The sequence below is a fragment of the Heterocephalus glaber genome, unplaced genomic scaffold (genome assembly GCF_053883595.1).
Source record: "Heterocephalus glaber isolate CG9 unplaced genomic scaffold, H.glaber_assembly_v1.0 deba00001509, whole genome shotgun sequence".
NCBI lineage: Eukaryota > Metazoa > Chordata > Mammalia > Rodentia > Bathyergidae > Heterocephalus > Heterocephalus glaber.
This window is the reverse complement of record NW_028258325.1, coordinates 5,949,495-5,976,459: the sequence shown is the minus strand read 5'-3', so window position 1 is coordinate 5,976,459 and position 26,965 is coordinate 5,949,495. Positions and strand designations below refer to the sequence as shown.

The 26,965-nt window shown below is 44.8% G+C and overlaps 1 protein-coding gene and 1 long non-coding RNA gene across 3 annotated transcripts in view; one reads left to right on the top strand and one right to left on the bottom strand.

The window, feature by feature from the left end:
• Positions 1 to 26,965, top strand: part of Clnk (cytokine dependent hematopoietic cell linker) — a 206,855-nt gene that overhangs the window by 106,618 nt on the left and 73,272 nt on the right. For both annotated transcript variants that reach the window (XM_087187366.1, XM_021260284.2), the window contains exon 3: positions 20,074 to 20,145. In XM_087187366.1, coding sequence (XP_087043492.1) covers positions 20,074 to 20,145 — 72 coding nt within the window. The remainder of the gene's footprint in view (positions 1 to 20,073; positions 20,146 to 26,965) is intronic.
• On the bottom strand, positions 16,812 to 26,915 carry LOC147825056 (uncharacterized). Its single transcript, XR_015441272.1, has 3 exons — positions 26,756 to 26,915; positions 26,398 to 26,525; positions 16,812 to 17,286 (listed from the first exon to the last, which is right to left on the bottom strand). It is a non-coding gene; the product is annotated as an uncharacterized LOC147825056 (long non-coding RNA).

Genomic DNA, 26,965 nt, shown 5'->3' with positions numbered 1-26,965 from the left:
ATAAAGTCTTTTCCCATGCCGATGTCTTCAAGATTCTACCTAAATTATCTTCCAGCAAGTTTAGTGTTTCTGTCTTAATATTTAGATCTTTAATCCATTTTGATCTTTGTTTAGTGCATGGTGATAGGTATGGGTCTAGTTTTAATCTTTGGCAGGTTGAAATCCAGTTTTTCCAACACCATTTATTAAAGAGGATATCTTTCCTCCAATGTGAGTGGTTGGTTGCTTTGTCAAAGATGAGGTGGCTGAGTATGTCTGGAGTTGTTTCTGCATCTTCTAATCTATTCCACTGGTCCTCGGGTCTGTTTCTTTGCCAGTACCGTGCTGTTTTTATCACAGTAGCTTTGTAGTATAGTTTCAAGTTGGGGATTGTGATACCCCCAGCCTTGTCTCTGTTGCCTAGAATTGCTTTTGCTATTCTAGGTTTCTTTTGGTTTCAAATGAATTTTTGGATTGTTTTCTCTAGTTCTGTGAAGTATATTGTTGGAATTTCAATCAGCATTGCATTAAATCTATATAGTAGTTTTGGACTATATTATCACTATATTGGTTCTTTCTACCCAGGAACAAGGGATGTCTTTCCATTTTCTTACATCTTCCTCTATCTCCTTTTTCAGAGTGCTGTAGTTTTCAATGTAGAGGTCTTTTGCCTCTTTTGTTAGAGTGATTCCTAGATATTTCATTTTTTGGATGTTATTGTAAAAGGAATTGTTTCCCTAATTTCTCTCTCAGTGAGTCTGCTATTTATGTATAAGAAGGGTATGGTTTTGTCAGTGTTGACCTTGTATCCAGCTACTCTACTGAATCTGTCAATTAAGTCTAGAAGTCTTTTGGCAGAGTATTTTGGGTCTTCTATGTAAAGTATCATATCATCAGCAAATAATGACAGTTTAACTTCTTCCTTTCCTATCTTTATTCCTTTTATTTCATTCTCTTTTCTGATTGCTGTGGCTAATGTTTCCAGAACTATATTGAACAGGAGTGGTGATAGTGGGCATCCTTGTCTTCTTCCTGATTTTAGTGTGAAAGTTTTCAGTTTTTGACCATTTAGTATGATGTTGGCTGTTGGTTTTTCATAGATAGCCTTAATCAGGTTGAGATAAAGACCTTCTATTCCAATTTTCTGTAGAGTTTTTATCATGAATGGTGTTGGATTTTGTGGAATGCCTTTTCTGTATCTATTGAGATGATCATATGGTTTTTGTCCTTGACTCTATTGATATAGCATATTACATTTATTGATTTACAAATGTTGAAACCATCCTTGCATCCCTGGGATAAATCTGACTTGGTCAGGGTGTATGATCTTCTTGATGACCCTCTGTATTCTGTTTGCCAGTATCTTGTTGAGGATTTTTGCATCTATGTTCATTAGGGAGATTGGCCTGTAGTTCTCTTTTTGGGTTGGGACTTTCCCTGGTTTTGGAATCAAAGTAACACTTGCTTCAAGGAATGAATTTGGAAGCCTTGCTTCCCTTTCAATTTCCTTGATGAGTTTAAAGAGTAATGGTGATAGTTCTTCTTTAAATGTCTTGTAGAATTCAGCAGTGAAGCCATCAGAACCTGGGCTTTTCTTTGTTGGTAAAATTTTTATTACACTTTCAGTTTCACATTTTCATTGTAATTGGGGTGTTTAGAATTTCTATATCTTCTTCATTTAACTTTGGCAATTCATATGTATCTAGGAATCTGTCCATTTCTTCTGTGTTTCCATTTTATTAGAGTAAAGGTTCTCAAAGTAGGTATTGATGACCCTCTGGATTTCTGCTGGGTCTGTTGTGACCTCACCTTTTTTGTTCTTAATTGCATGAATTTGAGACTGTTTTTCCTTTTTTCGATAAGGTTGGCTGAAGATCTATCAATTTTATATATTCTTTCAAAAAACCAACTTTTTGATTCATTAATTTTTTGTATTGTTCTCTTAGTCTCCATTGCATTGATTTCTGCTCTGATCTTTATAATTTCCTCTCTTGTGAGGGCTTTGGGTTTGTCATGCTCTTCTTTTTCTAGGAGCTTGAGGTTCTTCATTAGGTTATTTATTTGTGTTCTCTCTGTTTTCCTAATATGGGCATTCACTGCTATGAATTTCCCATGTAGAACTGCTTTCATTGTGTCCCATAGATTCCTGTATGTTGTACTGGCATTATCATTTACTTGTAGAAACTGTCTAATTTCTTCTTTAATTTCCTCTGTGACCCATTGGTTGTTCAGGAGGGTATTATTCAATTTCCATGTGTTTGTGGGGGTTTTGCAGTTTCTTATGTTATTGATCTCCGATTTTATTGCACTATGGTCTGATAATATACAGGGGGTAACTTCAGTTCTTTTACATGTACTTAGACATGTCCTATGAGCTAGCATGTGGTCTACATTGGAGAATGACCCATGTGCAGCCAAAAGAATGTGTATTCTGATTTTGTGGGGCAGTACACTCTGTAAACATCTATTAAGTGCATTTGTTCAATAGCTTTGTTCAGTTCTAGAATTTCATTTGTTAATTTTTTGTCTAGATGATCTGTCTATTTGTGATAGTGGGGTATTGAGGTCCCCCACTACAATTTTAGTGGTGCTCATTTGGTTTTTCATGTCTATTAATATTTGTTTTGTATAGTTGGGGGCATTTGTATTTGGTGCATATGTATTTAAGATTGTCATCTCTTCCTCTTGGATTGTTCCCTTCATGAAGATGTAGTGACCATCTTTGTCTCTCTTAATTAGATTTGGTTTGAAATCTACTTTGTCTACAAATAAGATTGCTATCCCTGTTTTTTTCTGGGTTCCTGTTGCATGGAGAATTGTTTTCCATCCTTTTACTTTCAGTCTATGAATTTCTTTTTGAGTTAGGTGTGTTTCTTGTATACAGCATATTGCTGAATTTTGCTTCTTAATCCATTCTGTCAGTCTATTTCATTTGATTGGTGAATTGAGGCCATTAACATTGCTAGTTATAATTGATAGATATTGATTCATCCTCATCATGATGTTTTACTGTTGTTGGCTCTTTTATTTCTTATTTTTCCCCCTTTCCCTTTAGTTTCTTACCTTGCCTGGTGGCTTCCCTCTGTTGAGCCTCATGGAGTTGTGAACTTCATTGTCTTTTTCTAGGATATTGCTTAGAACTGTTTGGAGTGCTAGTTTGGTGTTCATGAAATTTCTCAGGTGTTCTTTGTCATGGAAGTATCTAATTTCTCCATTGATTTTGAAAGATAATTTTGCAGGATACAACAGTCTTGGTTGGAAGTTATTTTCTTTTAGGGTTTGAAATACTTCACTCCAGGCTCTCCTTGATTTGAGGGTTTGTGTTGAGAAGTCTGCCATGATTCTGATGGGCTTTCCTTTGTAGGTGATTTGTTTCTTTTCTCTAACTGCCTGTAGGATTTTGTTCTTCTGTTGGGTTGCTGGGATCTTGACTATTTTATGTCCATTTGTAGATTTTTTTTTTTATCATGGCTAGTTTGAGTTCTATATGCCTCACTTATCTGTATGTCCATTTCTCTATATCTGGCTGGGAAGTTTTCTACTGTTACTGTGAAGTTTTTTTATGTCAATTGTACTTTCTCCTATTTTTTCGTGGACTCCTATCAGTCTTATGTTATTCTTCTTTGCATCATCTGGCAGCTGCTGGATTGATTTCTATTTACTATTTTTAAGAAATCTCTGTTTTCATGTTCCTTAACCACAATCCTGTCTTCTATATCTGATGTTCTATCTTCAGATTCCCTTAATCTGCTCTGCATGCTTTCAATGGGGTTTTTAATCTCCTGAATATCTGTTTGAATCTGTTTCATAGATTCCATTTCTTTCTTATGCTGGGTGTTCATGGCTACCAGGATGGTTCTGAGCGCATCTATTTTTTTTTTTTTTATCAGTTTCTGTTCTAGAGCCTCTAATCATGTCTTTCACTCTGCTCACCATCTCTGTAGTTATCTGGGAGATTATTTCTGTTTTGAATTTTTCTAGAGCCTCATTCATCTGTTTTGTTACTTCCTGTGCTATCAGTTCAGGGTGTTCAGGTAGTTATTTATCAGACTTTTCCACCTCGTTTTCCCAAGAACTTACCCTTGCTGGGGTGGAAGTCTGAGTTTGTGCCTTACTTAAATGTCTTCTCATTTTTGTTTTTGGTACTGTTCTTGGTTTAGTTCCTGGATTGATACTTTGAAGTTGCTTATTGTAAGTATCTTTGTTGATGTATTTAGAACTCTTATGAAATGATTGCTTCTCAGAGGTGTCTTCCAGATATAGCTGGTCTTTAGATTTTGAGTCTCTCATGGCTCTGAGGCTATCTCATTTTCATTATACCAGGTAGGACAACTGATTAGATCAATTACAACACCTTAGCCCAAGTGATACAATCAGCAACACAATAGCATCAAGAACCTCTTAGAAAATGACAATTTGTGGTAGTTATTAATTTGTCACCCTTAACTGTGAATTAAATCAAAATCAAGGACCAACCCAACATATGTTTATAGTGAATAAACTGTTTAATATAGCAATTTTACCCTTCAGGATGGGGAGTTAGAAGGACTTGGGGAGGGAGGGATAGGTAGGTAGAAGGATAGGGGAAGGTTAGCAGTGAAGCCAGAGGACACAGGTGAGAGAAGGAAAGAGAAGAAAAGAAAAATAAAGAAGAAATGTGAATTAGGGCCAGAAGAGGAACACAAAGGGAGATGAAGAACAATGTGGGACAGCAGGGAGTGAGGGAGAGAGAGAGAAAGAAAAGAAAAGAGAAGAGAAAGAAGAAAGAGAAAAATAAAAATTTTAAAAGAGTAGAAAAAGAAGAAAAAAATTAAAAATAAGAGCAAAAAAATAGTGGTAATTTTGAAAACAACAAATAAAAGATAAAAATGAAGGGCTTCCTTCAGGGTATGTCTCTGCTGTCACAATAGACAACGTGAGCAACAGTGTGCAGTTATAAGTCAATGAGTCTCAGTAAGCCAGTCACAGATCCACGAGATTCAGGCAGATTTCTGGCTGCAGGTCCCAAATTGAGCTCCCTGTCCTCCTGCGGGATTGAACTCTGCAAGGTTCTACTCCAGGTTCCAGCTGTCCTTCCCCTGAAGATAGTCCAGGTTCCGATGGGAGGTGATGATCCCTCAGACTTAGCAAGTATAGTGGTCTGGTGTGCCTGTATTGCAGAGATTCTCTTCACTTTTCCAGTGGGCTTCAGTTTTCATCAGGGAGCCTGAGAGAGGCCCTCTCTCTGTTGTTCATTTCTGCAGCTCAGGATAATGGCCTTTATGTCCCCTTGTGCCTCTGTAGTGTGGAACCAGATAGCTGCACAGCCAGGAGGCCAGAGACTGGGCGGGTGAGGGTGGGGGAGGGGCTGTTGTTGCAGGCGCCCATGCAGCTATGCTGGCAGCTCGTGGGCATGCCCGGGGGGTTCCTCCTAATTTCTGTGATGTAGATAGTCCTGCTATGGCCAATGTCAAACTATCAATGCAAGGTCACTAAACACAGATTTGGGAAGAGAGGCAAAGTAGCATGTTGTCAGCACACAAATATAACAAATGTAACATTGAGACTATAATAATAGCAAAATCAGCAAAATCATTAAAAAGCGATGCACATTGTACATTAATTACTTCTGCTTTTAATGCAACTTTTGCAACTCCAATTTTATACAAATTACTTTTAAAATAGTGATTGTTTTAACTACTGAGATGCAAAGTTCTTGAAATTTTAATGCAGAAAGCAGCTCTGCTGTGCCAGTAGGAGCCAGTTCCTACACAACAGATGCCCAGTGTGGCCCTTGCTCATTTTCCTCCTCCCTGTGCAGGTCTGAGAGTAAACGCCTCCTGGTGACTAAGTTCTCATTAAAAGACTTGGAACTTACTGAAGCACTGCCATTGACTACATTGAAGTTTTGAGTCACTGGAATCTCAGGGCTCAAACAACCTGAATCCTTATTTTACAGCTGGGGAGACTAAGATTTGGAGGGGACAAGCACAGTAGCAGTAAAGGCTGCCCTTTCTTTCTCCAGCCTGTGTGACGGTCACCAGGGAGGGCAATCTGGGCCCTGGGCCTGGGCCAGCACTGGCTCTGCCTCTCCTGGAGTCCTAAGCAGAGCATGATCTGTACTGCACTTGGGAAAGAACATGTCCCTTGCACCATCAAAGACAAAACCAAGTACATAGGTAGATAAATCATAAAGACAGAACAGAGGAAAACGTGAAATGTTGGGAAATTGGCTTTTTTAATGATTTCCCAGGAAACAGTCATGAAGAAGAGATTAATTGTGTAGGCAGAGTTGGGAAATGCCATGGAGGAGGCTGACAGAGTCTGGGCTGTCAACTAGCAGAACTCACCTCCCTGCCCCAGCCCTGTCCTAGCTGGCCTTGTCTCCTGCTTGCATTACTGGAATAGCTTCTGAAACAGTCTCTCTGCTTCTGCTGTAGTCCCTGTCTTAGTTCCTGGCTGTTGTCCCAACAAAATGCCTGGGAGCAGGTAGTTTATGAATAAGTATATTTACCTTCTGAAGGCTGGAAGCCTAAGAATATGGCCGTGCATCTTGTGAGGGCTTCCTTGCTGCCTCATAACCTGGTGGTGGGCCTTGTGTGGATAGACAGAGCAAGTGTGTGAATTCTGCTATATTCCTCTCCTTAGAAGGTCACTAATGCCATCTTGGGACTGCTCCCCATGACCCTTACTAACCCTGATCATCTCCAAAGACTCACCTCCAAGTACCATTAACAAATGCTTTTGGGGATTATGACTGACACAGGAGCTTTTGGGGAACACATTGGAATGCAGGCCCCATGGGTCCATCTGTTCTCCAGATAGCAGTCAGGGAGGTCCTAAGGAAACATCATTGACAACGCTATGCTCCCAGTCTGGACCTTACATTGGCTTCACCTTTATTTGGAGCCTGAGACTGAGGCTTCTCAGTGACTACATTTCCTCCCTGCATCTGTCCTGATCACCCCAAGGCCCTTCTCCTGCCACTTCCCAGTCCATCCAGCCACTTGGGCCTGCTCGTCTCCAATCCAGCACTTGCCATGCTCCTTCTTGGGGACTTTGTTCCAGTTGTCGCCTGCGCCTAGAGGCTCTTCCTGCAGATACCCCATAACTAGGCCACTGTGCCATCTCTCTGCTCTCACTGTCTCAGGACATCCCTCCTTGCTCATCCTATGGAATATTCCCATCTGACTGCCACCCCACCCCAGCACACTCACCCCCTACCTGCCCTGCTGTCACCTGCCAACAGCCCCTCCACATCCCTGACTCATTCTGCTTACTGCTGTTGTTGGCCCTCTCTATTCTGTGGACAGAGGTCCTTTTCTGCTTTGTTTCATGGAAGACAGGTATTTTTGTTCTTTCACTGATACATTCCTGAGCACTGCAAACAATTCCTGGCCCACAGTTCACACTAAAGGGTGGGGGAAATCATTGAAATAATTTTGGTAAAGATTCCTAGTCTAAATATTTACTAAGGACCTATTCTGTTCCAAACACTGTTCTAAGCATTTTGCATGTACTATCTCATTTAATTCTCACAATATTCTTAAAATACCATGAAACCTAAACACCCTCAATGGCAAAGGATGCCACTAAGAAGTCCCTTAAAAAGCACAGATGAGCAGATATGTCATGATGATTAGTTGCAGCCCTGCATTTCTGGGTTTGATTATCTTTCAGTAAGTGCTTTGAAAAGCAGCACTTCCAGATAGTATAAGATAGATCTACTGCAAAGCTCATCGTCCTGGGAAAGGAGCAGAGTTAAAGAACACAGATGAAGCCTGGGGTATTGGGTTCCATTTCTACGGAACACAGTGTGATGCTGCAGAAAGACATGGTCTTTGAGACATGCAGGCCTTGTACTGAATCCTGCTCTGGGACTTACAGCTTTGTAGCCAAAAGCAATATACACTGCCTCTCTGAATTTCTTTTTCTCCATTTGCTTAGTAGGCATAAGGCCTAACCTATAATGCTATTGATAGAAATAACTGAGAAGAATGGTTGACATATACTGAGTAAGACAATGGATAACTTGTATTTTCCACAGGTCAGTTTGTCTGTGACCTTTGTTGGGGGCTCTGATTTGAAATTCGTACTTCCTCCTGAGGACTTGAGTGTTGGACAGACTGGATTTTTTACTGCTGAGCTCTATGACTTCACACCAATTGGTCGAACTCTTCCTGTGGTTGGGACCCTATCCTAAGAGCTGGAGATACGGAAATGTAATAAATGTCATTTTTCTCACAGAGATGAAGACAGATTATGCACACTTTCACTACTTCACTGCTGAGAGCATAGAACGAGATGGTCTGAACAAGAAAGCTCACATTGAGTGCTCATTCATCTGGGGCCTTCCTCATCATAGAAAAAGGAGGGAGAGGAAGATGTGATTCATGTTGCCTGCTCTGCCCATGAACAGAGGTTGAAAGTCCCAGGCCCACCCAGAGACAGGCCCCCATTACGGTGCCGAGTGGGGGAAGAGAGAGAACCATAAGAGGGTGTCAAGCACAGGAGCATGGAAGGCCTATACACCATGCCAGATGGGCCATGACCACAGGCCGTGGGAGCAGCAGATTTCACAGAGAGGACTCTGGCTGCAGTGTGGCGTGGTGATGGGTGGGAGATACTAGGAAGGGTGTGTTGACGGGAAATGAGAGGATAAATGCACAGGGCACTGAGATTCCCAGACAGAAGAAGGTGGGGGCCAAGTGGCAGCTGGCACAGGGGCTTCTCTTCTCACAGCCCTTCCCTGCCTTGACTGCTGCTCTTTTCTTTTTACCTTCTAAAGTCAGAAGACATTGGATCAGGAGAGAGAGGGAAGCCTATTCTCTGGGCCAATGCAGGAGGCTCCTTCTCTGAAATCCTCTTCTACACCCTAAGATGCTATTGCCAATCACACACCCAGCATCTTTCAGGCATGACCATCTATAAATCAAATTTCATTATGAACGTATTTAGGACCTATAGAAAGGGTAATTCACTGTTGTATACACTGATGGTGTATTAGAAGCTACATCCCCGAAGCTCAAGACAGAGAAAAGGAAGAGAACATATTTGAGCAGATGAGCTATTAGGCTTCTGTTTGTCTTGCTTCATTTATTTTCTTCTGTTGAATTAAAATTCAACCCAGAACAAAAAAAAATGGGAGGGAAAGAGAAAGCTTTCTGGGGTTTCTTGAAGCCCAGACAGAAAAGATTCAGGGCTACTTTCTTGTTTTCTAAATTGGGTTTTCCCTTTTAGTCTTTCTTTCACTTCTCAAGAAGATTACAAAGAAAATGAGATGTATTTGTTTTAAAAACACACAAGGAGGTTTCATTAGAAGAAAATTGCTAGGGAAATCGAGGCCAAGTGAAAAAGCGCTTGCACCAGCCACGTGGAAGAGTAGATGTAGTGGAACCTTCTCTCTGTCACCATCTACTTAGCTGGCACTGGTTGTTTCAGTTCTCTGGGCCTCATTTTCCTCCTTGGTAAAATCAGCAGGTTCAAGGACATGACATCTGGTTTTCCTCCCAGCCTCGTAGTCTGAGAGCCTTTGAGATCATCACTCTGCAAAAGGGAAGAGATATCATCAGATGCCCCCTTCCTTCTGCAGAGCTGGTCTGGCCCAGAAGAGTCTGGATCTCTTTCCTGTCTTTTTTTTTAATGTATAACTTTATTATCATTCACTAAACACACACATATACAAAAATTAAAATTATTCAAAGAAAAGCAATGCAAGGGAAAAAAACTATAATATTCAAATATAATAAAACTCAACCAAAGCAAAACTGAAAAGTACTTAAACATTTTTCCATATAATTAAAAAACATCTCAAGCATTAACAAGACATCAGAAGATGTGATTTGTTTTAGAAAGATTTTCAAAACTAATATTAAAAAATTGTGATCTAGAGAAAAAATTCTAATTAACTAGTAGAATCCACGTAGGCCAAATTTTTTTTAATTTAAATTTCAATACAGTCATGTGACATGCGATGGAAATATAATCTGAGAAATATGTTATTAGGCAATTTCACCCATGTGTATGGCAAAGTACCACACAGAGTGGCAACTTCTAAGTGCGAACTGAAAAGGTATCTTTCCTGTCTTAAAAAAGAAGAATCATTTGGGCCTTGAGCGACCCTGGCCTCTGTCTAAGGAACCTCTCGTATACAAACATTTGCACTGCTATTCTGGAAAGTGGGTTTCCGGTACCCTTATGTTGGGAAACTCGGAGTCTTGATGGAAGATAAGCATACCAAGGATGGCTGTGCGGCTGGCAATCCCTCAAACTGTGGGCTGGTCCCTTTCAACAGAGAACCTTAGTTCTCTCTAAGTCAGGAGAAGCTGGTGGTGATGGGGGTGTGCAGCCCGTATGAGCCCCCCAGGGCCTAAAGGAGAACCAGAGAGGGGGCAGCCTCCTGGGCAAGGAAGGTTCCCTGCAGGCACAAATCTAATAGGAGCTGAGAACAAAGCAAAACCAGGTCACAGCTAGATAGACTGTCCCAAAACCAGACAGCCACCAAAATGAGCAGGTAGCCTTTCATATCTGCAAACTGTGGAAGGAAGAAAGGCAGAGGGGATAAGGACCCTCACTATTCTCATGGGTCCCACTCACTTAGCTGCCAACTTCATGAAGGATTTCTGCGCCTTGTCTGCCTTCATCCCAGGCCCATTATGGATTTAACATTTGCATCCTCTAAAGTTTGTTGAAATTCTAACCCCTAATGATACTAGGGCCCTTTGGGAGATACTTAGGTGATGAGGCTGGAGTGTCCATGAATGGGATTAGTACCCTTGTTAAAAGAAGCACAGAGAGAAAACTGGTCTCGTGGCCACATGAGGATATAAGACATGGCTGTCTGCAAACCAGGAATCGGACAGACGGACACCCCAGTTCTCCAGACATCAGTTCTTCTGGCGTCTCTGACCTCGATGCCTGAAGCACTGTGAGAAATAAATGTCTGTTACATAAGCCTCCAGGGCCATGACAATTTGTTACAGCAGCCTGAACTGATTCAGGTGAGGCCTAATCCAGTACTCAGCCCATACCAGCAGCTCAAAAGTTACCTGATTTGAAAATGGCACCAGGATTTGCTACCAAACTTCAGTTCAGCTCAACAAAGGACTTGAGTCTGAGAGGACTTTGTCTGCATAGCCCTAAAGCAGAGCCTTCCGGGAGCAAAGAAGGAGCAGCAAGGCGTGCGGTAAGGGCCCTGTGCAGGGGCGGGGCTTGGAAAACATGGCCGTGGCTCGCTAAGGAGAGAGCAGGCACCATCCTAGATAACAGAGAGAGTTCCTTTGGGCCTCTATGGCAGCTTCATCCTGTAGGCATGACTGATCTAATCACTGGCCATCTGTGACCAGCTCAACCTTCAGCCCCCTTTTCTCCCCGGATTGGGGAGTGTGGCCGTGAATTTCAACTCTTTACTCACGTAATCAGTTCCCCTGGCAACCAGCGTCCCATCCGGTGGACACCTAGGAACGTTCCAGCAACCATTTCACTCACGTAAACTGAGGTGCTCCTGAAAGAGACTTGTGAATAACAGAAGACACTGAGACATTCACCTTTGTCACTGCCGAGCTCTTCAGAGCTGCTTCCAAACTGCGGCCAAAGGTCGAGTATTTTAACAAGAGATATTTGTGTTGCTGTAGTCACTTGGGGAATTAGGAGTATAAAAACTGTGAGGCAAGAACAGTGGGGAAAAAAAAAAAAAACACACAAGCTCATAAACAGCAGGAGAGAGATTGAGAGACATTTCCATATTTCCATGACTACATGGTATAAGGACTGCATTTTCCTATGCATGCTTTAATGAGGGAACCCACGATGGCAGGGAGATGCACACCGCCAAGGAGAGAAGGCCTGTAGTCCAACAGGCCAAAGCAACTGCGTCCTGTCCGCAGTCTCATGGGCTTTGAAACAGACCCTTCCTCAGCTGAGCTTTCTGATGAAAACCCAGCCCCAGCAGACGCCTGGCTTGCAGCCTCAGAGAAGACCTTGAAGCGGGGAAACCTGCTGAGTTGTGCCTGGATCCCTGGCTGCAAAAACTATGAAAAGATAATTGCACTGCTCAGGCTCTAAGCTGGTGATGCATTGTTAGGTAACAAAAGATGACTGCTACAGTAAGCACAGTTTTTAAGAAAGAAACAATAGGTAACATAACATCTCTGAAGATGCTCAGGTAGCAGCTTTTTTGTCCTTCTGAAGCCAGCATAAGAGAAACTAAGGGTACCGATCTGATAACAATGAAACCAAACCAGGGCTCCCTACTTGGTGCCTATAGAAGCCAGGTCCATGGCACTGGATTTTTGCAAAACAGAAAAAGTTTTATTGCTCAGTCAGCTAGCAAACAGGCCAGGAGCTGGGGAAAGGATCAGATCTTCCTCCCTGACGCACTGTTAGTGGGGGATTATGGGAAGGAGGAGGAGAGAAGCCATTTGTTGATGGAGAAGGGAGGTGAGGGTTCCTTTGCTCAGGGCTGGACAGTGCTCATGCCTCTTCACAGAGAGGATCTTTCTTTTTGGAGGGAGCTATGTTCTCAGGGAATTCAGAGCATGTGACACAGAAAGGCCATTGACCAGATGAGCTGGCTTCTGCCATGTCCTTTCCTGAAGAACCAGTCCTGGGTACATTCTGGAGGCTTTTGCTGAAAGATAACTTCGGAAAAAAATGTTATTTGAGGAATTTATGTTCAGAGATCTCCAGGCATTAAACAATTTCAGTAACAGGAAAATTGATAAATTGTGTAAGAGAGGAAATAAAAATGTGAGACTTTAGCTCAAAGTCCTGGGTCTCACACCCACCACCACACAAACCAAACCAAACAAAAAGACCACCTAGGTTTCTAAGAGACAGTCTCCTGGGGTTTAGAAGGAAGTAGAAAGTCTTGTGGGTGGTACGATGTTGCAGAAAAAATCTCATAGATGCACAAGGCAAAACTAATGATGGCGTGAGAATGAAGTCAGAGAAAAAGGTGGCAAGTGGAGCTGTGGCGCTTGGAGGATTGCGCAAATAAATATGGCATTGTGTTGGCTATGCTGGGCTTGTCCTATATGGCAGGTGTCTCGCACTTTCTCATCGCTGAGACAAAATACCCAACACCCACACTATAAAGGAGGAGAGGTTTATTTTGCTTCATGTCTTCAGTCCATGGTCAGCCAGCACCAAAGCAGAACCCACCTGGTGGAAGGCCCCGGGCAGAGGACTGCTGCACATCCCAAGGCAGCCAAGAAGCAGAGAAAAGGGAGAAGTAGGGGACCGAGAAACCCCTTCCAGCTCATGCTTGTAGTGACGGCCTCTTCCACCCACACTCCCTCCTAACAGCACATTCTGGTAGGGATTCATTGGTGGGTTAGTCCACCAATGAATACAGCAACCCATGATCCACTCACCCTCTAAATCCCCAGCTCTGCACATCTGAGACTTGGGGGAACATTTTAGATCAAACAGAAAGAGACAGAGAGACAGCTGCCACTGCCACCCATCTGAGAATGGTTCTTCTGTGCTCAGTGGCCTGGAACATCATTGTGATTTTCATCTCTCAGAGTCTGGGTCACAACACAAGTGCACTTTTAAGCCTGAGAAGGAAGACACATGACTTCTACAGAATTATTTTAAGGCTTTACAGTTAGACTGATTATGATCTAGGAAAGACAATCGATGATAATGTCAACATTTTCAAGGTTCTCAAGAGGGACAAATACCTTGCACCTGGAAGTGAAGTGACAAAAATTGATCTGGGCAAAGAGGTCTCATTCTATGAAAAGATATCTTGCTCTAAATTACACACTATGCAGATTTTTCCGGAGGTTTTGAAGCCATTCAGAAGGGACCAGAAGGAAATTCTAAGGTTAAGGGCAATGACATAACCTTTAAAATGCAAGTAGTATTAGAGAAGATAATGAGGCTAAAGCTCCTGCTGTAAAGGACATGTTGAAATATAACATTCTATTTTCCTGAAAAAATACAGAGCAAGTAACTGGCTAACAATGATAGGCATTGCCTTTGGAGAATGTCAGATCCTCATGACATGACCTGTGAGCTCACCCAAGGCCCTAAGAGGAGGAAGGGCCAGCAGGAAGACTCCAGTGATTCAATTGCTTAATTTTTCTCTAGGAAAAATCTATGTTGGCAGTAGTTCTTTAGTTTCTTGGTCTGCTTAAGTTAAAAGGTTCTTTGTACCAGAATCCTTGGCTCTGTGAAATAATAAGGGTATGTTGTTTTCAAAAGATATCAGGAAATGAAACCAGAAGAAACTCTGTGGTCAAACAAATTAGGTAACAGTTCCAGGACTGTAGATTTACATCTCCGTCATTGTGTGGCCAAAATTTTGACCTGGCTGAAATACCTGATATTTAAACCTTCTTCACCAGCAGGCTGGTTGCTGGCCTCTGCTGTTGGTTGGTCATTTTGGGTAAGATCAGGGCCCTAGATAATAAATACAATCACTAGCATACAATCAACACATGAGGAAGGAGCTGTACCACTTCCCTGCCCTGTGGGTAAAAGGGAATGAGAAGACAAAGTAAGTGACTTGTTTGATTCACAGGCCTGGATTAAAGTCTTAATCAGCACAAGCAAGTGCTCTCCCCTTTGGTCTGTACCACATTGCTTGTCTGCCTCCTCCCAGAGCACACCTCCCTCAGGGACCTCCTGCCTTTGGCCCCTTTCTTCCTTCCCCCTGTGTTCTCTCTCACTCCCTTACCTGCAAGCACTAGAGGCAAGGGCCATCTTTCCTTGAGTCCTAAATGTGTCAAAATCCAATGTGATCTTGTCCTAGACAAGCCTCCACCCAGGTCTCCTTCCCAGCCTTTCTTGAAAATTGCCCAGTTGAATGGCATTGTTCTGCCTAGGGCAGCTCACACCCACTGACTGGTACTGTCGGACTACAAAGGGTGGAGCCTCCCACCCCAACGCGGGACAGCTTAGAAGGGCTATCATGCTCCTTGGAAGCGGCTAAGACCCCTGCAACACAGCCCAACTCCTCCCTCCGCCATGAACTGCTCCCCTCTCCTCCCTCCCTCAGGTTGGACCCCAGCCTGCTCCCCAGGACACTTCTGCACACTCATCCATCTCAGAGTCTTTCTCAGGAGCCCAACCTCTGGCTGTTCAGAGGAGACAGAGCATGAGTCACGCGCAAGGTCAAGAAGCTTGACAGGAACTGGCATGGTGGTACATGAGAATAATCTCAGTACTCAGGAAGCGGAGGCAGGAAGATGGTGAGTTCAGGTCAGCCTGGACTACATGGCCAAACCTACTTCAAAAAGAGAAAGAAGGAAGGAAGGCAGGAAGGCAGGAAGGAAGGAAGGAAGGAAGGCAAGAAAGCAAGCAAGCAAGCAAGAAAGAAAGAAAGAAGAGGGAGAGAAAGAAAAAGAAAGAAAGAAAGAAGAAGGAAGAGGGAGAGAAAGAAAGAAGGAAGAGGGAGAGAAAGAAAGAAGAAAGAAAGAAAGAAGAAGGAAGAGGGAGAGAAAGAAGGAAGAGGGAGAGAAAGAAAGAAAGAAAGAAGAAAGAAAGAAAAAAGAAAGAAAGAAAGAAAGAAAGAAAGAAAGAAAGAAAGAAAGAAAGAAAGAAAGAAAGAAAGAAAGAAAGAAATTCAACAAGGTCAAAGAGGATAAGACTGTCCTTGCTGAGTTGCTATGAGGTCTAGATGGATTAATATGCATGAATGCCAAACAATGACCAGCCAGTTGTGAACTTTATATAAATATTTGGCTCTTCCAATTATCACTCTAAGTGTAGTGTCATGCATTATTATTATTCGTGATCTTAGAGTTAAAAATCCTTGAACAAGACTTATGAGTAAGAGCAATTTGTGTAATTTCTCAGCAGCTTTTGCAAGCTCGTGCTGAGTGTACAGAATGTGAAGCATCTAGAAAAATCAGAATGTGATGTGAGAGTCCAGTGTGAGCAATGTTTTCACTACAGAAGAAATGCTCCTCTCTCCTGTGCTGGTCAGGTGGCACCTGCATGGGCATGGCTTCCTGTATAGGTGAGAAGTTACAGGAGTGGCCGGGATGGACTGGAGGAGGTGCCTGTAATTCTCTGAACAGGCTGCCCCTCCCTGCCAGGATATCTCTGCCTCTCTTTCTGAGAAGAGCATCTGTCACTGGATTTAGGATCCACTTTAATCCAGGATAAGCTTGTCTCAAGATCCTGATCTTAATTACATCTCCTATGACACAAATAGGGTCACATGCATGGGTCCAGATCTGCAGCTGCTATACATGGATTGCACTGCATAGAACAGACTGAAAAGGGTCTGCAGAGGGTACTTCCAAAGGGAACGCATGGAGGGACAAATCCAGCAAATGGGTGGAGGAGAATCAGGTGTATTTTGCTGGTTGATCATAGAGAAAGAAGGTGCAAAAGCGGACAAGGAAACCAAAGATGGCTGCAAGGCACTATGCCTGAGGCACAGGGAGCATGGTCAGAAACAGGAGCCAGCCTGAGGGGTGCATAGGCTCCATTTCCGCAGAGGGTGAGGTGGCCCAGCTCACTGACTCTGTGCCCCCCATGTGCCTCCAGCTCTTTCGTCTCTCCAGGAGTGCGTGGAGTTCTCGGCACAGTGGATTCCCCTGTGTTGCTTCCCTGGAGGACACTGGACCAGTCAGTTATGAGCTAATATACCTGCACTTTGAAGATGCTGCTTTATTTTCCTCTTTGGTGGGGAGGAGCTAAGTGGCCCACATGAAGGAGAGCTGCACCCCAAGGTTGGAAGCCTTGTAAAATGAGGCATCTCTACGTGGAGGACTGTGGTCCACAGTGTGTCACCCCCAATGCAGTGGGCAACTTGGGAATGTTGTATATCTCCTTCCAGGGTCAGATCTCAATTTAATGCAAAATAAACTATTTTCATCTATTAGATTAATAGTCTTTAATAACTGTTTTCATGATGGTTTGGGACTTTTTTATACATTTAAAAAAAAAGGTTCTCTGGAATCTGAACTCTAAGGAAATATCTGAAGCAGGGAGGAAACTTGCTAATTCTCTTTGCTGTTTGTAAGTAACAGACAAGCAGGTAGATGGCCATTTATTTGCCAGCTTGGCTCGTGTTTCGCAGAATGATCCTGTGCAGGAAGAAGAGCTTCTCCGCATTCTCCTCCTTCCCTCTCCCAGGCCTTCCTTCGCATGTTTCTCGGCTGGTCTCCTCTGGCCTGGCAGCGGCGGGCTGTCTCCCGCTCCGGCTCTGTCTGCAGGGCTCTGGCACACCTGGACAGATGTGCTGTGGAGCCTGGCATGTCGCCCTGGCCCTGCCACCCAGGAGCCTGCTCACCTGTTCATCCCCCTGCTTCCTCACCTGCAGCACCGCACTGAGAAGGGGGACTGTCCATTTATTACTGAGGCTTGCTGTGAACAAGAAAGGAAAGAGAATCAGAATTCAATTCTCTGCTTAGAATTAAAAAGCTATTAGGAAAGTCAGAGGGAGCTGTCCGGCTACTGGGTTCTTGAGGCATCCGAGGAAGTTGCCGAAGTCCCCAGAATCCTTTCCACCCCTAAGTGGAGGGGTTAAAGCTATTTTTAAAATGTCACAGGGGCTGCCAGAGCACAGAAATGACGCCCATAATCCTGAGATAAGATGAAGCTGAGGGCTTCCTTCCCAGGGCAAGGACAGACCAGAACCCCCAGTATCAGATACAAGGGATTCTGCACAATTAAGTGCAGGTCTTACTATTGTACATGAGCCCAGGCTGGAAGGTCATTCATCCATTTCCCATGTATGTCTGTGTGCTGTCGTATAAACATCCCTGAGAGCATTCTGGGGTAAGCTGGTACATGGTGTCCGGGGAGAGAAAAGGATGCCCAAGACCTGCCCTCACCCAAGGGAACTTAACTCGTGGGGACCACAGACACACAGAGGCTCATATATGTCAACATGATGAGGCTGTAGTGTGTGGCCTGTCCTCTCCTGCCCCCAAAACCTCCCTGCAGTGGATGCCCTCTGCCTTCCTCAGTGGCTATTTCCTAATGCAGAGCACGCTGCCTGGGACAGAACGTCATCATTATTTGCTGAGTGAATGAATGAACAGATTCGTGAGCAAATGAATGAATGGCAACACAGAAGTATGCAAAAGTACTAGAGGGACTGACAGAGGAAGCAGTAGGGAAGGACAAATAAGGAAGACATACTTGAATTTGACCCTAAAGAACAGAAAGGATTTTTTTAAGATGCAGAGGAAACATAAAGAATGATCTTCACAAAATACATAAATTAATAAAGTGTGCCCTTAAGGCCCCAGTAGGGGGGCTGGCAGGGAGGCCACTGAAGCAGGAATCTTGGCTAATTATTGTGGTTTAAAGCTTGGATTTTATCCTACAGGAATGGAGAGCTAGAGAGGATTTTCGAGCAGGGAGGTGACTTGTTGATTAGAAGGCTGTACTTAGAGAAGTTTGGTGAAGGTCAGGAGCAGGTAGAGCCTGGAGACACTGCAAGAAGTAAGACTGAGAGGACCTTTAGGGGGAAAGAGGAAGGGCTGGAGCTGAGAGTCATTCAGGGTCCTGGCATCAAGATCTGTAACAAATTAGCAAGACGTCGATGATAGAGGGAAGGAAAGGGAAGGACCACACTCAGTGCCCAGGGGACTGACTTGGAAGCTACATAGCGAACAACTGGAACTGCTCCCGAGGAAAGAGTCTGGACCTGCTGGAGGGCAGCAGAGGAAAACACCCAGAAAGGAGTTGACTCTTTATGTCCAGGACTTAGAAGAAAAGTCGAAAGTTATAGTGTAGATATAGATTTATGAATCAAGCTTTACTCAGGTAGAAAAGAGACAATAAATAAACATAGAAAATAATACAATCCTAAAATCACTCTGAAAGGAATAATGGAACAATGGAATGAGTAATGAAGACATCATTAAACAATGCCATCTTTTTTTAAGGATCAATTAAAATCGGTGAGGACCCCATGGGATTTTTATTCATCACATTGGGTTCCCTGGGCCACACACAAATGTCAGGTGGAGAGAGTGGTCCCAGAGCCCCGTGCGCACTCCAGCATCCATGAGGCCCTTGCAGGCCAGGCATGGACCCAGGTCCCAGAGAGGCAAATCTATAAATCTGTGCTCTCCCAGAGCTGGAAGTTCAGAGGCCTCATCAGACTAGCATGCAAGCTGCATTTCAAAGTAGCAGGAAAGCTCAGCCAAGAGCTGCAGAGGGTTGGAGAGTTGCCCTGAGGAAGTAGAAGAGAGCATGAATCACAGGTGACCAGGGAAAGGAGACAAGAGGAGACCATAACAGTCTTGAGGGAGGAGGCAGAGGATGTCCAAGGACCGAGAAGGCCAAGACAGGCCCAAGTGGAGGGAAGAGGAGAGACTCTGAGGAAACAGTGTCCTACACCCCCTAAGGGCTAGCTCTCTGGGAGATTCCAGAGGAAACACTGTCCTCATCCTTGAGCATTTGCAGAGTTCCTGAAATGCCTGAGCAGAGAGAGTGTTAAACTGGGCTAATTAAATGAACCAGGGATGCATAACCATGATGGTTTATGGTAGTGAAAGTGCTCAATGAATTTTAACAAATTAACTCGGTTTAAAATAGTTTCATCTCTTCGTGGACAGTGACTTAGCAAAGTGCCTAAATTCTACAGGAGTTCGGTGCCTATTATTCAGATCACAGCTGTTCTTGCCAAGAAGCATGCCTTCCTCCATGGAAGGACATGGACGGGAGTTTTGTCAAATTCAGCTGGTAGAGGAAAGCATCTGGAATCTTGCCTGGTTCACAATCGCTGGCCCTTCAATATCTTAGCAGCCTCAGTCCACCATGTGGCAGAGTAAGATGGTCTTCACTTCACAGAACAGACAGGGAGTCCCGGGGCTTACAGAAAACATCAAGGTCACCCTGACAAGGGGCCAGAGATAGCCAAGACCTCATCTTGACTGGGGGCTTAACTCCACCCACACTGCTGCCCCATGTAAAACATAGCTCTTACATGTTAAAAAGCATTAATTAATTTCATTACTTTAAACACAATTTTTTTGGATCCAATAGAAATGTAAGGAGAGATTCAGAATTATGTGTGAGGCATTAATTACTTAAATCTGACTGGATGGCTGTTCCTATGAATGAATGCTCTTAATTAATTTTTTCTCCTTAGCTCCTTGCTATTTCCCTGCTATAATCTATTCTCTTTCTTCCCAGGGGCAATAAAATGACAATGAAAGAGGGACCCAGAGATCTGAAATTCCAGAACTTCGCCCTGCCAAACAATAGGTCAGAATATTTACTTGTTTATTAAGAGAGGAGTGAAAAAAATTAATTTTGTGGTAAATAAATTGACCATCTCACACATACACATGGAGCATTTATAGGATGAAATTACACTGCTGGTAAGGATCTCTGAGGTGACACAGGGACCAAGGTACAGGAGGAACTTGACATGGGGTGGGCCGGGTATGTGACACAGATCTTGGCTGAGAAGCTTCCACTGCTTTGCAGGCTGGGGCAGTTCATGTCACCCACCCATCTTTCTGGACAAGAGAGCCCCTGAGGGAAGCCACCAGTCCCGCTATCAAGGGTGTCGGTCATAGATCAGGCCACAAGTCCACCTCGGGGTCTCACAGCCTGCACATGAGAGAGCCAAGTGGGCCTGATGTTATTTTCTTTACTTCTCAGTTGAGAAAATCATTTACTGAGCAGCTAGGACGTCAAGACTTACACGGTACACTGAAAATTCAGAGACAAAATCGTCCTACCCTGCAGCAGCTCACTGACAAGCCAAAAGGCTCAGTATGGTGGGCTAACTTGATGAAATTAGGGACAAGGAACCCGAACCCAAAGTCAATTCCCAGCAAACCCACCCTGGGCAACTGAGAACCCCAGCACTCAGAGCCTGGGTTCCCCATGCCCCACCAGGACACCCTCACTGAGCCCACCAGGGGTGATCTTTCTTACCAGGGATGCCTGAGGCTCATTGCCTCTTACCCATCCTCAAATCCCAGTTTAGTTTAATACAAGTCAATCTACAGAGCACCCTCAGGACTAGCTATGTCCGGGCACTGTGAGGAGTCCTGGGACCCAGGACACGCTAGAAAAAGTACTTCCCGAAGGAGAGTGCAGACAGAATACTCACATTATTTTTCTAAACCACTTTAAGCCAAGGAAAATGTGGCTGTTCTCAGACTTCTTTAATGTTTACATTAAATACATTTGAATAATGCATTTTAAGTCCATTTTTCTTATTTCTTGACAAAAGCAAAAGATGAGAAATGGAAGGGTTAGAAGCCTTCCTTCGAATGAAGAGGGTGGAAGCAATTAAACCTATCAAAGTAATATTTACAGTTACATTTGGGAGAGAAAAAGACAGAGAGAGAAGAGTAATGTTTTTTCTCCAAAGCAAATTATTTCAGGATGTGTCACAGCATGCTCGAGATGTATTAAAGAGAGCAACAGACAATGTTTCTGCAGCCTGTTTCAAACCATTTATAAACCCAAAACTTTTAAAAAATTCTCACATACATACAAATCTCTGTACCACTGCATATTTTATATTAAAAGTATTATATGAATATATTAGCATTTGAGATATATAAATCAAATCAAAATGTCTGAAAGCTACATATTTGGGTTTACTATCCCACCTGAAGGACTATCAAGCTGGCAATATTCATTCCCCATAGAAGTGACAGTTACCAGCACTGAGAGTGGCAGCGAGAGACCACAGAGCTGGGAATGAAATCTCAGCGCTCCTGCTTGCTAGCTGTGTGGCCTGGGACAGCTGTGTGCAAGTAGACTCTTTTTACCCCAGAATCCCAAGCCCCAAGCAGTGCCTGTGTTTGGGGAACAAGTGAATGGCCTCAATGGGGTGCCCGGAACTCTGTGGGTTCCCGTGAATACCCAAGGCTGGCAGTCACTGGGTGCTCACTGGGTATGAGTGTTGTCCTAAAAGCTTACTAGGTACCTCTCACTGGATCCTAGCAATCACTCTTATTAGTCTCCCTTACACAGGAGAGAAAGGGTAGAGGAGGTTTCCTAAAGTCACCTACCTAGCTGTGCTACGGTCAATGGTAAGAACAATTAACAATAATGTGGAGAACAATGGCGGCCCTCCGTGCCGTTGCCTTCCCAACAGGTGTCACGTGGTGTCCAGGCTCGGGTGTGCATAACGCAGCCTCCTGGTGACACACAAAGCAAGGAACTCGCTGAGGGCAGGAGCCCGCTCAGAAGCTATGGCCAGGAGGCTTTCCAGGAAAACCACAGATCATGTCACATCCGGGATCCAGGATCTCACTACGGTGTCCTGTAGGGTTTTTGTGGCTAAATCCCCAAACCCACTTCCGTTCTGTGCTGTTTGCCTAAGTCTGCACTCGGAGACTCAGAAACACACCACTGGTTGCTTTCCGACTGAGGCCACCAGGGATCAGTACCTGAGGACCACAGGCACCAGACTCCAGGGAAGGGTCCTTGGCACCCACCCTTCACAACATGCATGGAAGCTGGTGCTTTAATCCTCATTTACAGATAAGGAAAAATAGGCTGAGAGGTATCACATGTGATGGTCACAGGCACGGAGCTCAGAAGGCGTGATGACTGGATTTAAATTCAGAGTCAGTGCCATTTCTGGGTTTTCATGATCAAAGCCTCCTTACGTATCAGGACACAGCCCGCCACATCTGTGGGTTCCAGGTCTGTGGATCCAACCAACCACAAACAAAAAAATGTCAGTTTTGTCTACACTGAGCATGCCCAGCCACTTTCCTCGCCCTCATGCCCTAACCAATACAGTCTAACAACTGTTTGCATTGTGTTTACACTGCATTAGGTATTTTAATACTTTGGTACACTGGATGTGCCGCAGGTGATTTGCATACACCACACCGTTTCTTATAGCAGACTTGCATGCCCTGCACTCTGGATGCTGAAGGAATCCGTATATACCTGAATTGAGTTTTCTAAGGAAAAAGTCGCTACAGAGCAGCCACTACCCACGCCAGCAGACACGGTGCATGCAGGTGGCTGTGGTCTCTGAGGTCCCTCAAGGGCTTCGCTCACCCCTAGGAGACAGGGCCGCACTTCTATTCATACAGGAGGGCGCCCCCTGCTGGGCCCTGCATGTAGGCACACCCTGGAGCCGTGTTCTGCTCTTTCCTGCTCCCACTTTGCCAGGCCTGCTGGGACTTCATAGCACTGAGACACCCCTCAGCGCCACCCTGGCTCTGGCCCACTTCACTGCGCAGAAGGCCAAGGGTTCTGCTGGAAGATCGCTCCAGCTGAGAGCCATATCAAGGATGCAGTAACCCAGGGGCATCTGCCAGCTGTCCACTGGTCATCCCCAAAGGGTGCCTACACAGTAGGTCCTCAGTAACATTTGCTGAAAGGAGAAGGGGAAGAAGGAGGAATAAAGTCAGGGCTCATGAGGGCTTTGTGGTGAGGATGGAGGATGCCGGTAGCTGGTGCCGTATCCAGCGCCTCTGACAGGGCCTGACATGTCAACTCCTTACAAGGATGACAAAAGGTACTTCAACAGGGAGAGAGGCCAGAGGGAAGAGGAGACAGAAGCCAGAGGCCAAGTTGGAAAGTCAGAGAGAGGTGGAGGGGATTTGAGACGCAGGTGTTGACTGTCTGCCCCTGCAGGAATTTCCAAGGCAAAACAACTCATCCTGTTCACTCACTCGTCTGCCCTAGAGCCCACCAAAATGCCCAATTTCATTTTCGCTTTTTAATATTTGTCAGGGACATCAATAGTATACCTGAAGAAGACATTAGCTCACAGACATGTTGTCTGTCTTCGAAGAAAGAGATGAAAGTTTATCAGTACGAGATAAATTATGAATTAGTAATCACAAGCAGCCTCCCAGCTTGACTCAGCACATAGCTGGAGCATGAGATTTCATGGGAGCTCAGGGCAGGAAAGTTCTGGATGGGGCTGGCAGGGCAGGTTCCGGAGGAGCCAGTGTGGGCTGGGCCTCAGAGTGTAAGCTCTGCCAGCTCTGCTTGACCCCAGCACTTTCAGTGCTATCCCCAGGGCCCCTGCAGAGCTTTGCATGACCTAAACAATTTTCATAAAAACAACAGGAAGAGAAGGGTTCTTGAACATTCTACAACAGACTCATGTCTCAGAGCAGCCACGCATATGTACAAGTTTTATGTATCAACTGAAACAAAGAAGATTCTTACAACTGATCGGGAATCCCTTTAAGAAAGATGGACTCATTGGTTCACTTATTATATGTGAACTTTGTCCCTATTCTACCTCCATGAATTTCATCTGCTTCAAAACAACAAGGGTTTGGGAGATGCCCTCCGACCTCCAATCTGCACCGAACACAGAGAGCCTCTTTCGGGGGATCTCAGGGGAGTGTTCTCACTTGCCACATGCTGGATGCTCCATTGGCCTTGCCAGGTTGGGACCAGACTTGACCTGCGCAATTCCAGGCCATCTTGCTCGTGGGAGGCCCCACACATGCTTCCTGGGGCTCTGTGCATATAGGCCGTGCCACAGGCACCATATGAGTTCTGTCTCCCAGCGTGGAAGTCTGAGGATTCAATTGCACTCTGTCCTAGTGGCCTGAGTGTGGATGCATCAGAAAGATGACAGGGACACGCCCAGGTGGAGAGGCAGAGTGGGAAGCAAGGAAAACTCCATGTTCAGTCACCATGCGCTCCTCCTTGGCCTCTTACAAGCCCCAGTTCTTCCCTGTCCAATCAAGCGTGTGTGTTCCTACACCGCCCTTCTAGACGCAGCTCTGCGCATCCTTTATTCACGCGCTTTGCAAAGCGTCACACTGACCCGGGCCAGCCTTGGTCCCTCTTAGCCCTTCCAGGCCCTCCGCTCTGGGCCACTGCGCATATCCCGGAAGCACACGAGCTCCCCCTAGGGGCGGAGAGTAGCACAGTGGCTCTGGGCAGCCAGGCTGGGTGTTTTGTGGCCCCGTGGACTCCACAGGCCCTGGCTCCAGGCAAAACGAAAGGGCTAGTTCATATTATTCAGCGTCCTGTTTGGCACTAGAATTCTATGAAAGCCCGAAATGGAGATAAAGATGCTGCCCACCAAGAGCCATCATGAGGTTTTTGCTCAGTTCCCGATGAGGCAGCAGACCTTCAAGGCAAGAGAAAGGAGGAATGAACTCAGTAGTCCCGCATCCTCCTTCATTTCTCTCTGCATCTAAAATGAGCTGAGTAATTCCTAGAAATATCAGTTGTCTTTCCGGAAGTAGGAAATTGTATTCCATGATAGCCTTTTAACTTCAGGGCCAGAGCTGAGGAGGAGCTCTGGAGCTCAGCCAGTTAGTCCTGCAGGTTTGGGAAGGGGAGAGACTGGCATGTGAAGTCACCCGGGTTATTTCCCAGGGGTTTGCCCTGAATTGTGGACGCAGCGTCATCAGCGCCTGGGAAGGCTCCAGGGACCCGCGCACTGCACTCCCGGGCCCGCTGAGTTACCACTCTCCGTGCTAGCAGTTTGGCCCTGGAGACGATCGGGGTCCATCTCTACGGGACCAGGATAATGCATCCTCCTAACTTTGTTTCTATGAATAAGTGGGACGCAAGCACACATTGTCTGCGTCATAGGAACTAGTTCTGCCTGAAAGCAGGGGGGAGGGGAGTTTGCTATAGTATCCTTTAAAAATTAAAAATCATCAAGTGTATTAAATTATTTAAGAGATTTAAAAATTAAAAATAATTCAGAATTAAAAATCTATATGTGTCGTGGGTTTAAATATTGAAAACCACAGACCATGGCGCGTCACCCTGGTTCATTTCAAACTTCATGCACTGCCCTGTGACGATGTTGACACTTGTCTATCCACACCGGAAATGCAGAGGGAAGAGGAACTATTTCCTCCAGCCCGGATGTGGCAGGGAACAGGGATGCCGACCTAGATGCCACGCAGCTGTGGCCCATTCACATGTGGCTGTCACCAATGCTGTTGACAAAAGGGAGCCAGGGAGCATCTTGTCATTCCCTAGCAAGAGGCAGGTTGCTAACGCCCGGGCCTTGCTGGAGCACAGACAGACCACATCAAATCTCCATGCAGTTGCTTGCAGCATCTTCCATTCATCACCCAGGCTGTCAGGCTGAAAAGAGCATGAACACAGGCAGCTTCCCAGACAGTTTGTCAGAGCCTGGTGTCAAGATGATGTCCATGCTCTAGCCGGACAAAACCGTGGTGCCCAGGCCCGGGGCCCAGAGCCGGCCTTCCTCTTCTCCCTCCCCCTTGGTTTTCCAGCTCTCTGGCTCACAGCAGCGGGCTCAGCTGGAATAACAGCTGCTCCCTGTTTTGCTGACGCTTCCTCTGCTAATTCACTTGGCTTGCATTGACGCACAGAGAGCCCTGGGGTGTGTAATCTCAGAGGATATGGCATGCAAAGGAGTGGCATCACTTCAGGCACCTCTGAGAGGAGGAATACATAAGCCACTTTCGGACAGCCTGGGCAATCGGAAAGAGGCTCCCAGACACCTCCAATTGCTGCGATTGGCTTATAAATAACAAGGGACTTAGAGTCACACAAAACCCGTCACTGTACCTCCATGGGCGAGTGGGTTCACTCTTCGAAGTTTTAGCTGCATCTGCAAAATGGAAATCAGGATACCTGCGGGCTGACATCTATGCCGCAAGCCTATCCATCATCTGCAAAACTTTCTTCTCCCCTACCTGTGTGGAGATAAGAACATTTAACACTGGATCTGTCCTTTTAGCAATATTTTAATTATACAATATGATATTTTTTACTTTGGGCACTTTGCTGCCCCGTAGACCTCTAAGACCCATTTGAACCCTTTGACTCCTTTTTCCCTCCTCCTCTTAACCCTTGGCAACTGCATTTCAGATACTGTTAGCTAATATTTGTCCATTCCCGGATATATACTTATCTTTAGACTCACCAAGTTGTATACATTAATTTTGTGCAACTTTTCGTAAGTTAAAACAACTTTTAGAGAATATTGAATTTGGAAGAAGAAAAGAAATTGTGAAAATAAATGTAAATGGGTCAAATTGGCCTACTAAAAAAACACCACCAGCTACAGTGGAGGCTCAGTTACTGCCCAGACCTATGCTGAAAAATACCGGTTCTTTTCCTCTCCCTTGGGTTC